This window comes from Gopherus evgoodei, chromosome 2, assembly GCF_007399415.2.
Source record: "Gopherus evgoodei ecotype Sinaloan lineage chromosome 2, rGopEvg1_v1.p, whole genome shotgun sequence".
In the NCBI taxonomy this organism is placed as follows: domain Eukaryota; kingdom Metazoa; phylum Chordata; order Testudines; family Testudinidae; genus Gopherus; species Gopherus evgoodei.
The window spans coordinates 2,128,251-2,140,387 of record NC_044323.1 but is presented as its reverse complement, the minus strand read 5'-3'; the positions used below and the strand labels follow the sequence as shown (position 1 = coordinate 2,140,387).

The 12,137-nt window shown below is 53.3% G+C and overlaps 1 protein-coding gene across 8 annotated transcripts in view; it reads right to left on the bottom strand.

Moving 5' to 3' along the window:
* The window catches only part of SCAP (SREBF chaperone), a 122,848-nt gene that overhangs the window by 87,156 nt on the left and 23,555 nt on the right, over positions 1–12,137 (bottom strand). For all 8 annotated transcript variants that reach the window (XM_030549773.1, XM_030549769.1, XM_030549770.1 and 5 more), the window contains one exon: positions 1,936–2,162. In XM_030549773.1, the coding sequence (XP_030405633.1) occupies positions 1,936–2,057 (122 nt within the window). In that variant the 5' untranslated portion in view covers positions 2,058–2,162. The remainder of the gene's footprint in view (positions 1–1,935; positions 2,163–12,137) is intronic.

Sequence of the window (12,137 nt, the reverse complement as noted above, 5' to 3'; positions counted from 1 at the left end):
TCGGAGGGCCCCGAGCGCAGCAGTGGATGTAGGGCACCTTGGCTCTGATGGTAGGCCCAAGGAGTCCAAAAGGACCACTGATGAGGGTCCTGCTGATTGTCCAAGTCCCCATAGGATGCCGATCCGGCATGAAAGGAGACTGATGGTTGACAAGATGGCCATGGTGGGGCGGAGATGGGGAAGTGATGGTCCCTGCGTCCACTGGAACCGTCCCCACGCGGTGCCGAGAGCCTTGACGGTGCCAAGATTGTGACTGGGACCTGCGACCAGCGCGGTGCCGGGAAGTCGACTGGTGCCGGGAGCCGTAGTGCCGCGATCGGCTGCGGGAAGCCCGGTGCCACGAGTGCTGATGGGACCTGGAGCGGTGCCGGTAGTGTCTGGACGGCGACCGGGACTTTGAGCGGTACCGCGAGTACAACCGGTACCGCGACGGGGAACGGTACTGGGACTGCGAGCGGCCGCGGGATCGAGATCGATGGCGGGACCGTGAGCGTCTGCGGGACCTGGATCGGGACTGAGAGCGACAAAGTCCCATGGTACCGGGTGAAGGAGGTCTTCCAAGGGCCGGCTTGCCTGCAGATTGAGAGCCCGCACCGGCGGTGCTGGGGGTCGAGGCAGCTCAGGCTCTGTTAAGCCGATCAGGTCCTGTGCCGCGGAGAACGTCTCCGGAGTGGAGGGCACGACAAGCTCAACCACGGCCCGTGCCGGGGAGCTGGTAGGCACTGGACTCGACGGCTCGTCCGAGGCTGGAGTCAACAGTGCGGCAGAAGTCGACGCCGCGGCAGATGGCAGTGCCAGGCGGTCCGGCCTAGCTAAGCGCTCTGACTGCGGTGCGGACACAGCAGCCGCAGGAGGCTTGCACTTCTTGCTCGAAGGTGACATTGAACGGTGCCGGGTACAAGCTGGTGCCGGAGAAGGTCAGTGACTCAGTCTTCACTGAGGAGGTATGCTCCGGTGCCGAAGAAGCAGTTGATCTCGGTGCCAAAGCCGGTGCCGAGGAGCGGGGAGTCAGCGCTGCCTCCATCAGCAACTGCTTGAGGCGAACGTCCCGCTCTTTTTTAGTTCGGGGCTTAAAAGCCTTACAGATCTGGCACTTATCTATCAAATGGGCCTCACCCAAGCACTTAAGGCTGGCTTCGTGCGGGTCACCAGTGGACATCGGCCAAAGACAGACCACGCACGGTTTGAAGCCCGGTGAGCCGGGCATGGGCCCGGTACCGGGGTTGGGGAAGGGGCTAACCCCCAATCCCGTCGAACTATCTACAATACACAAACTCACTACAATTAATCGAACTATATACAATATAAGAAAAAGACGAGTGAATCGCTAGGGAGGTGGAGAACAGCAAGCTGCGCTCCACAGTTCCAACGACCGACACGGGCGGTAAGAAGGAACTGAGGAGCGGCAGTCCAGCAGGGGTATATAACTGATGTCATGGCGGCGCCACTCCAGGGGGCACCCTGCCGGCCCACCGAGTGTTGCTAGGGTAAAAGTCTCCGACAAACGTGCACACGGGGCGCACACCTACTGGAATGGATATGAGCAAGCACTCGAAGAAGAACCAAGCGATCAGGAGGTACAAGAACAAGAACTGGGCAGATGAGCTAGCGTTGGGCTGGATAAGGAGAAGATGACAAAGTTCCAGGAACAGAAGTTTAGGCTGAATATTGTGTAGGTAGAAGGGGCAGACCACCATTTCCCCTGCCCTGCCGCCTATTTCTGGTTCCAGAGTTGACCATTAGTTGGTCTGCTTTTACACATCAAGGTGTTTTGTCCCTGGCTTCCCATTTTGCTCCTCAGCATGACGATGACTGGAAGCTCCTATGTTAAACCAAACACTTCAGGGACAGCGCATGCTCAGAGAAAGAACCTCACAGACCAGTAGCAGGGAACCAAGCAATGACCTATGCAGACAAGTATTTTGCAGCACTTACCAGCAGGCCAGGATACAGAGGCCAGTGAAGAGGATGATGGGAATGGGGTATGAAGCACACAGCAGCCCGTGGTTGTAGAACGCCCGCGATATCTTCTCGCGCAGCTTTTCAGTCAGGGTCATCCTCAGCTGTCGTCACCTAGCTGCCATCCCGGAATGTGTCCTGGGGTTTTCTCAGGTCCACCATGTGCAGCACTTCAGCAAAGGCACCGTATGCAGAATAGGAAGCTGGAAAGGGGAAAGAGAGAGTGCATAAGAGGAGCAACAGGAGCATTATTAGCTTGGCTTTACAGCCATCCAGCTGCACATCTCCTTGGGAGCAAGCTGGAAAAACATATTGCTCAGAAGCCCAGGACAAGAAGTTGTGCCATCAGGCTCCCTGACCACCAGATAAAGACAATAGGGAAGGATGAGAGCAGATTTCACGAGATAAGGCACAGCAAGTGAGCAGCCAGTCCAAGGGGCAGAGTGGGAACGGAACCAAGAGAACTTAGGTGCCTCAGAGGCAGAGAGAGGCAGGGCTGAGCAGAGAACAGAATAAAGTTATCAGTTTGAAGACAGAGAGCAGAGGGAGAGATGAGATACTAAAGGGGAAGGTATACAGAAGGGCTGAGTGGGAATGGAACTGGGGTGCCTGACGGGTAGGGCAAAGAAGGGGCTGGGCAGAGCAACATAACTAAGCTACCACTCAAAAGAGGAGGCAGAATGCCATATGCTGGCATGCCAGTTAGAGGAAGGGTAAGGGCCTAGTTGTCGGCAATAAAAATACTGACCACAGAGAAGCACACTGTTGAGCGTGCTAGAGGTTGAGCCTCAGTATGAACATCCTGGCTGTTAGCGATCCAATCATGGTGATGGGGGGAGGCAGAGGAAGAGATTGGATCTGAACTTTACAGATACAGACAGACAGTTTCAAGGCAGTTATTTTTGCTGGGAAAAGCACGCAATCATTTAATTTGCCAACTAAGCCAGAGCAGACTGTGCAGTAACATAAAACACAGCTTGAGTGCTTGCTATTGGCAAAAGACAGTTTGCCTTGATTGCAGGACAGGACCTAACATGTTACTGCCTCACTAAGAGAAACAAGGTTGTTAACATTTATGGGAGATAACGCTGCTCACTTAATTACAGTGTCACTTAAAAGTTAGAACAGACATTCATATGGCACTGTTGTAGCTGGCACTGCAAGACGTGCTAAAGATTCATATGCTTCTTCATACTTCAGCCTTTGTTCCAGAGGACATGCTTCCATGCTGATGCTCATTAAAAAAATAATGCGTTAATTAAATTTGTGACTGGACCTTGGGCAAAAATTGTATGTCTCCTGCTCTGTTTTACCTGCATTCTGCCATATATTTCATGTTACAGAAGTTTGGGATGATGACCCAGCACATATTGTTCATTTTAAGAACGCTTTCACTGAAAATTTGACAAAATGCAAAGAAGATACCAATGTGAAATTTCTAAAGATCATTAAAGCATTCAACCCAAGATTTAAGAATCTGAATTGCCTTAAAAAATCTGAGAGGGATGAGGTGTGGAACATGCTTTCAGAAGTCTTAAAAGAGCAACACTGATGCAAAAACTACAGAATCCAACCCCCCAAAAAGAAAATTAACCTTGGCATCTAACTCAAGATGATAAAAATGAACATGCATCAATCCACACTGCTTTGGATCATTATCGAAAAGACGGTTACTCACCTTTGTAACTGTTGTTCTTCGAGATGTGTTGCTCATATCCATTCCAATTAGGTGTGCGTGCGCCGCGTGCACGTTCGTCAGAGACTTTTTACCCTAGCAACACTCGGTGGGCCAGCAGATCGCCCCCTGGAGTGGCGCCGGTATAGCGCTTGATATATACCCCTGCTGGCCCGCCCGCTCCTCAGTTCCTTCTTGCCGGCTACTCCGACAGTGGGGAAGGAGGGCGGGTGTGGAATGGATATGAGCAACACATCTCAAAGAACAACAGTTACAAAGGTGAGTAACCGTCTTTTCTTCTTCGAGTGCTTGCTCATATCCATTTCAATTAGGTGATTCCCAAGCCTTACCTAGGCGGTGGGGTCGGAGTGAGACGTTGCGGACTGTAAAACCGCTGCACCGAAAGCGGCATCGTCTCTAGCTTGCTGGACCAGCGCATAGTGTGATGCGAAGGTGTGCACAGAAGACCAGGTGGCCGCACAGCAGATTTCCTGTATGGGGACATGAGCCAAAAACGCGGCCGACAAAGCCTGAGCCCTGGTAGAATGGGCGGTAAGGGCTCCCATTGGCACGCGGGCCAAGTCGTAACATGTCCTGATGCAGGACGTGACCCAGGATGCGATACGCTGGGAGGAGATTGCCATGCCTCTCATGCGTTCCGCTACTGCCACAAACAATTGTGGTGAACGTCGGAAGGGTTTAGTTCTCTCAATGTAGAATGCGAGAGCCCTTCGGACATCCAAGGAATGGAGCTGTTGCTCTCTTCGGGATGAATGCGGCTTTGGGTAAAAGACTGGCAGGAAGACGTCTTGGTTAATATGGAAGGTGGAGACGACCTTAGTGAGGAACACCAGGTGCGGTCGCAGCTGTACCTTGTCCTTATGGAACACCGTATACAGAGGGTCCATGGTCAGAGCCCGAAGCTCCGAGACTCGCCGGGCCGACGTGATAGCGACGAGGAAGGCCACCTTCCAGGACAGGTACAGCAGCGAGCATGTGGCTAAGAGTTCGAAGGGGGTCGCCATGAGCCTGGTCAGGACAAGGTTCAGGTCCCAAGTAGGGGTAGGACGTTTGACCTGAGGGTATAGTTGCTCCAGGCCCTTGATGAAACTTGACACCATAGGGTGAGAAAACACGGACTTGCTAGCCTCGCCTGGATGGAAGGTGGATATAGCCGCGAGGTGGACGCGCAGAGAGGAGATCGCCAAGCCCTGCTGCTTGAGAGACCACACGTAGTCCAAAATGGTGGGGACTAGCACGGAGAGTGGCTGGCTGCACCAGCAGCAGAAGCGTTTCCATTTCGCTAGGTAGGTTGAACGCGTGGAAGGCTTCCTGCTGCTCAACAACACTTGTACTGCATCAGAACAGCGCAACTCGGACTGGCTTAACCAGCCAGGAGCCATGCAGACAGATGGAGGGACTGTAGATCCGGATGGCGCATCCTGCCGAAGTCCTGTGTGATCAGGTCCCCAAAGAGGTAGGGCAATTGGATTCGCCAGGGACAGATCGAGCAGCATGGTGTATCAAGGCTGCCGCGGCCAAGCCGGAACGATCAGGATGATGCGGGCCTTGTCTCTCCGGACCTTGATCAGGACTCGGTGGACGAGAGGGAAGGGTAGAAAGGCGTAGCAAAGATGACCCGTCCACAGAATGAGGAACGCGTCCGACAGGGAGCCCGGGGAGCGACCCTGTAGAAAGCAAAACACCTGGCATTTCCTGTTCAATCTGGAGGCGAACAGATCTATCTGGGGAAACCCCCACCTACGGAAAACGACAAAGGACGTCTGGACGGATGGACCATTCGTGGGACAGAAACTATCTGCTCAGGTGATCCGCAAGGGTGTTCCGCACTCCCGGGAGAAAGGAGGCCACTAGATGAATAGAGTGGCCTATGCAAAAGTCCCACAGACGTATTGCTTCCTGACACAGCGGGGAGGACCGGGTCCCGCCCTGCTTGTTGATGTAATACCTGGCCGTTGTGTTGTCCGTGAATATAGCGACACAATGGCCGTGCAAATGGCGTTGGAATGTCTAGCATGCTAGGCGAACTGCCCGTAGCTCCCGCACATTGATGTGAAGAGTCAACTCTCTCTATGACCATAGTCCCTGTGTACGCAGGGTCCCCAGGTGCGCACCCCAGCCCAGTGATGACGCATCCATTGTCAGGGACACTGAGGGCTGAGGGGCGTGAAACGGTAGGCCCGCACACACTTGGGAGGGCGTTGTCCACCAGCCTAGGGAACCTAGAACATTCGGTGGAATCGTTACGATTGTGTCTATGGCGTCCCTGCCTGGTCGATAGACCAACGTGAGCCAGGTCTGCAGCGGGCGCATGCGGAGTCTTGCATGCTTGGTGACGAAGGTGCATGCGGCCATGTGTCCAAGGAGAGCAAGGCACGTTCGAGCAGATGTGGTCGGGAAGGCCTGTAGGCTTGTGACCATGGAAAACTATGGCTTGAAATCGGTGCCGCGGGGAGGCTGGCCGTCGCAAGGCTGGAGTCCAGCATTGCCCCGATGAACTCTATGCTCTGCGTAGGCACCAGAGTGGACTTGTCCAGGTTGATGGTCAGACCTAGACTCGCAAACAGCTCCATGATGATGGTAACGTGCCCGGTCACCTGCGCCTCTGACATGCCTCGAATGAGCCAGTCGTCGAGGTAAGGGAAGACATGGATACGACGACGGCGCAGGGCAGCGGCGACGACCGCCATACACTTGGTGAACACCTGGGGGGCCAAGGAGAGCTCAAAGGGGAGGACCGTGAATTGGTAGTGGTCCTGATTTACCACAAAGCGAAGATACCGCCTGTGCGGGGGAAAGATCGCAATGTGGAAGTAAGCGTCCTTCATGTCAACAGCGGCGTACCAATCTCCGGGATCCATGGAAGGAATGATGGTTCCCAAGGTTACCATGCGGAACTTTAACTTTTTGATGAATTTGTTCAGGCCTCGCAGGTCCAGGATGGGTCGAAGGCCCCCTTTTGACTTGGGGATTAAGAAGTACCGGGAATAAAACCCCTTGCCCCTTAGCTCCCTTGGCACCTCCTCTATAGCTCCAATGAACAGGAGCTTGCGAACCTCCTGGACGATAAGTTGCTCGTGAGAGGGGTCCCTGAAGAGGGACGAGGAGGGAGGATGGGAGGCGGGTGGAGAAAAACTGAAGATGGTAACCAAACTGCACCGTGCGCAGGACCCAATGATCCGAAGTTAGCTGGGACCATGACGGCAGAAAGGGGCGGAGGCAGTTGAAGAAATGAAGTGGATCCAGGGAGCGGATTGGTAAGCTGCTCTCGGGCGCACCTTCAAAAGTTCGCCTTGGGTCCCTGCGGTGGCTTGTCGGACCCAGAAGTGTTACCCCTTTGAGGACCTGACTGACGTCTACGGTTCAGCCGGCCTCGCCTCCGGTTAAAATCTTGTCTGGGGCGAGGCGGGGGGTAAGTGCGCTGATGGTAGGGGCGGAATGGCCTTCTCTGAGTCTGGGGCGTGTGCATTCCCAGTGAACGCATGATGACCCGGTTATCCTTCAGGCTCTGTAGCCTGGGATCCGTCTTCTCAGAGAAGAGGCCCTGCCTGTCGAATGGCAGGTCCTGGATCGTGTACTGTAGCTCCGGCGGTAGTCCGGAAGACTGCAGCCACGATATACGGCGCATGGCTACGCCCCACACCAGTGTTCTTGCTGCCGAATCTGCGGCATCTAAGGACACCTGTAGGGAGGTCCTGGCGACCCTCCTGCCCTCTTCCAGGAGAGATGAAAATTCCTGGCGTGAGTCCTGGGGAAGCAGCTCTGTAAATTTGCCGACAGCCTCCCTGTAACGGCTGTAACGGCTCAGGAGGCCTTGCTGGTTCGCCACACGGAGCTGAAGGCCTCTCGCAGAATAAATCTTGCGGCCCAGCAAGTCCATGCGCCTGGCTTCCCTGGATTTCGGTGCAGGAGCTTGTTGGCCGTGGCATTCCCGCTCATTGACTGATTGTACCACCAAGGAGCAGGGTGTACATACAGGTACTCATACCCCTTGGATGGTACCATTTCCTTTCCACTCCGCGGGCAGTGGGTGGAATGTAGGCCGGAGACTGCCAGATGGTGTCCGCCTTCGCCTGGATCGACTTGATGAAGGGGAGGGCTACCCTGGTCGGTGCCTCCGCAGAGAGGATGCTTACCACTGGGTCCTCTACTTCCGGGACTTCCTCTACAGGAAGGTTTATGTTCTGGGCAACTCGCCTCAGAAGGTCCTGATGTGCCCGGAGATCAATCGGCGGGGGCCCTGATGAAGATGTGCCCGCTACCGCCTCCTCTGGGGATGAGGAAGAAGACACCCCAGGGAGGAGTGATTCCTGAAAGGAAGCCTCATCCAGAGGGACCTCCGCTTCCCGGGCATCCTGCTGTGCCAGGGGATCCGTAGGGTCTTCCTCCATACCTGGGGGGGGGGTGTGTGTGTGTGACTGACTGTGGCCTCTGGTGCACGATGCTCCGATTGGCTGGAGCGAGCTGGGCCTGAAGGTTCGCCCTGGGCTTGGTGGTATGCCCAGGGCGTCCAAAAGGACCATTGAGGTGGTGCCTGGTCCGGGCGGGCCTGAACATCCGAACCCCCGTAAGAGGCGCTGTCCATATGGGAAGAAGCGGACGAGTGCCTTTAAGGCCATGGAGGAGCCGTCGATGACTGTGTCAGGCCTCTGCGCATCCTGACGTCGCTGCACGGTGCCGGCGAACGGTACCGGGAGTCATGGCGGTACCTCGATCTGGACCGGGACCTGCTACCAGCTCGGTGCCGGGAGGTCGACCGGTGCTGTACGCTGCCGTGCTGGGATCGGCTGCGGTAGGAACGTCGGTGCCGCGATCTAGACCGGTGCCGAGAGTAGTACAATGGCGACCGGGATCTTGAACGGTGCCGCAAGTACGCTCGGGCTCTGTCATGGCGATGAGGTCACGTGCAATGGAGAAGGTCTCCGGCGTGGAGGGCGCGACAAGCTCAACCGCTGTTCTCACTGGGGAGCTGAGAGACACCGGACTCGACGGTCCCTGAGGAGCCGGAGTCAACGGTGCGACAACGCTCGGTGCCGCGGTGGATGACGGTGCCGGGCGGTCCGGTTTGGAGGCATGCTCTGACTGCGGTGCAGTTGCAGGTACCGCAGGAGCCCTGTGCTTCTTGCTCCTCGGGGAGAGGGAGCAGTGCTGGCTAGGGTGCCGGGCCGGTGCCGAGGGGGAAGTTGAAGCCCTTGCCGGCGCCGGGCGGTCCGGAGCGGAGGCGACACTTGGTCCCGGTGCCGGAGTCGGCGCCGACAGTGGGGGAGTCAGCGCTGCCTCCATGAGGATCTGCTTCAGGCGACTGTCCCGCTCCTTCTTCGTTCGGGGCTTGAACGCCTTGCAGATCCGGCACTTGTCCACAAGGTGGGACTGGCCTAGGCACCTCAGGCAGGAGTTGTGCGGATCTCCTGTGGGCATCGGCCGATGACAAGCCGCACAAGGCTTAAACCCGGGTGAGCTGGGCATGGGCCCCGGCACCGCGGGGAGGGAAGGGGGGCGAACCCCCAATCCTCTGTATAACTATTTACAACTACACTTAACTAACTTTATAACTATAACTATTACTATAATTACAGAACTATATACACTAAACTGCAGAGGAGTGAAACGCTAGGGAGGTGGAGAACGGCTAGCCGTGCTCCACAGTTCCAACGACCGACAAGGGCGGTAAGAAGGAACTGAGGAGCGGGCGGGCCAGCAGGGGTATATATCAAGCGCCATACTGGCGCTACTCCAAGGGGCGACCTGCTGGCCCACCGAGTGTTGCTACGGTAAAAAGTCTCCGACGAACGTGCACGCGGCGCGCGCACACCTAATTGGAATGGATATGAGCAAGCACTTGAAGAAGAACAGAAATTATCATCAGCGTGGACACATGTCCTGTGGAATGATAGCTGAAGCATCAAGGGACATAAGACTCTTTAGCACATCTGTCATATAAATCTCTTGCAACGCTGAATACAACAATGCCATGTAAACACCCATTCTTGCTTTCAGTTGACATTATAAACAAGAAGCAGGCAGCATTATCTTTTGCAAATGTAAATAAACTTGGTTGTAGAAGTGATTGGCTGAACAAGGAGGAGGACTGATTGGACTTGTAGGCTCTAAAGTTTCAGATTGTTTTATTTTTGACTGCAGTGTATTTTCTGTACATAATTCTATATTTGTAAGTTCAACTTTCCTGATAAAGAGATTGCACAACAGTGCTTGTATTAGGTGAACTGAAAAATACTATTTTAACACTGTGCAAATATTTGTAATAAGAAATATAAAGTGAGCACTGTACACTTTGTATTCTGTGTTGTAATTTAAATATATTTGAAAATGTAGAAAACATCCAAAGTATTTAAATAAATGGTATTCTATTATCGTTTAAGAGGCGATAAAAAAAAAATCAATCAATCATTTGATTAAATCGCTTGACAACCCTATTTGGAATATACAAGACCAGAAAATACCAGCATGGCTAAAAACAGAGTAAAAGAGGCAGTTAGATGGAAAAGGGCATCCTTTAAAAACTGGAAGTCAAATCCCATTGAGGAAAATAGAAAGGAGCATAAATTCTGACAAGTCAAGTATAAGAAGGCAGAGCAAGAAAGTATTTGAAGAGCAGCTTGTCGAAGACACAAAATCTAACAGCAAAACAATGTAGTACTTCAGAAGCAGGAAGCCTGCCGAACAACCAATGGGGCCCCTGGATAATTGAGGTGCTAAAGTAGCACTCAAGGAAGATAAGCTAACCTATCTGCAACAGCCTTAATTCTTTGAACCTGCCTTCATTGCAGAAGATCTAAGGGAGATTCCCCACATCTAAACTATTCTTTTTAGGTGACAAATCTGAGGGCCTGTCCCAGATTGAGGTGTCAGTATTGGAGGTTTCAGAACAAACTGACAAATTACCCAGAACCAAATAGATATTCAGTGTTGATTAGTTCAAAGTAATGCACATTGGAAAAATAATCTCAACTACATTTACCAAATGATGGGACCTAAATTAGTTGTTACCGTTCAAGAAAGATCTTGGAGTAGATAGTTCCCTGAAAACATCTGCCCAATGTGCAGCAGCAGTCAAAGCTACCACCAGAACATTAGGAACCACTAGCAAAGGGATAGATAAAACAGAAAATATCATAATGTCACTATATAAATCCATGGCACACCCACATCTTGAACACTGCATACAGCTCTGATCAATTAATCTCAAAGAAGATACATTAGAATAGAAAGGGGGGGTAGAGAAAGCCAACAAAAATTAGGAGTATGGAACAGATGCCATAAGGAGAGATTAAAAAGATTGTACTCTTCAGCTTGTAAAAGAGATGATTAAGGGTGGATATGATAGAGATATACAAGATCATGAATGGTACAGAGAAAATGAAGAAGGAAGTGTTATTTACCCCTTTGCATAACAAAGAACCAAAGAAATGAATAGGCAGCAGGTTTAAAACAAACAAAAAGAAGTATTTCTTCATACAACGCAAATTCAAACTTTGGAAATGGGATGTTGTGAAGGCCAGAAGTACAACTGGATTAAAAAACAAACATTAAGAGAAATGCGTGGAGGATCAATGGCTATTAGCCAAGACTGTCAGGGATGCTAGCCCATGCTCCAGGTGTGCCTAAAACACTGACTAACAGAAGCTGAGACTGGATGACAGGAGATGGATCACTCAGTGTTACCCTGTTCTGTTCATTCCCTCTGAATGAGCATGTGGCACCACTGTGCTAGATGGACCATTGGTCTGACCGAGTATGGCCATTCTTATGTTCTAAGACCCTGCGCGAAACCAGTCTAAAGCATATCATATAGATCAGGGGGTGGGCAAACTACAGCCCACGGGTTGCATCCTGCCCACCAGCCATTTTAATCCGGCCCTCGAGCTTCTGCTGGGGAGCAAAGTCTGCGGCTTGCCCAACTCCAGCGCTTCAGCCAGGGAGCAGGCTCCCAGAAGCAGCGGCATGTCCCTCCTCCAGCTCCTAAGCATAGGGGCAGCCAGGGTGCTCCTCTCCACACACTGCCCCCACCCCAAGCACCGACCTGCAGCTTCCATTGGCCAGGAACTGTGGCCAATGGGAACTGCAGGGGCAGTGCCCGCAGACAGAGCAGCGCACAGCAGAACCACCTGGCTGCGCCTCCGCATAGGAGGTGGATGGGGTACATGTCACTGCTTCTGGGAGCCACTTGAGGTAAGTGCCCCCCCTCCCGAGCCTGCACTCCTCGCCCCACATGAACAAAACCCCTGCCCCAGCCCTGATCCTCCTCCACCCTCCGAATCCCTCAGTTCCAGCCTGGAGCACCCTTCTATGCCCCTAACCCCTCAAGCCCAGCCCCACCCCAGAGCTTACATCCCCAGCCAGAGCCCTCACCCTCTTCCCCCATGCACCAACCCCTCTGCCCCGCCTGGAGCCCCCTCCTGCACCCTGAACTCATTTCTGGCCCCACACTGGAGCCCGCATCCCCAGCCAGAGCCCTCACCCC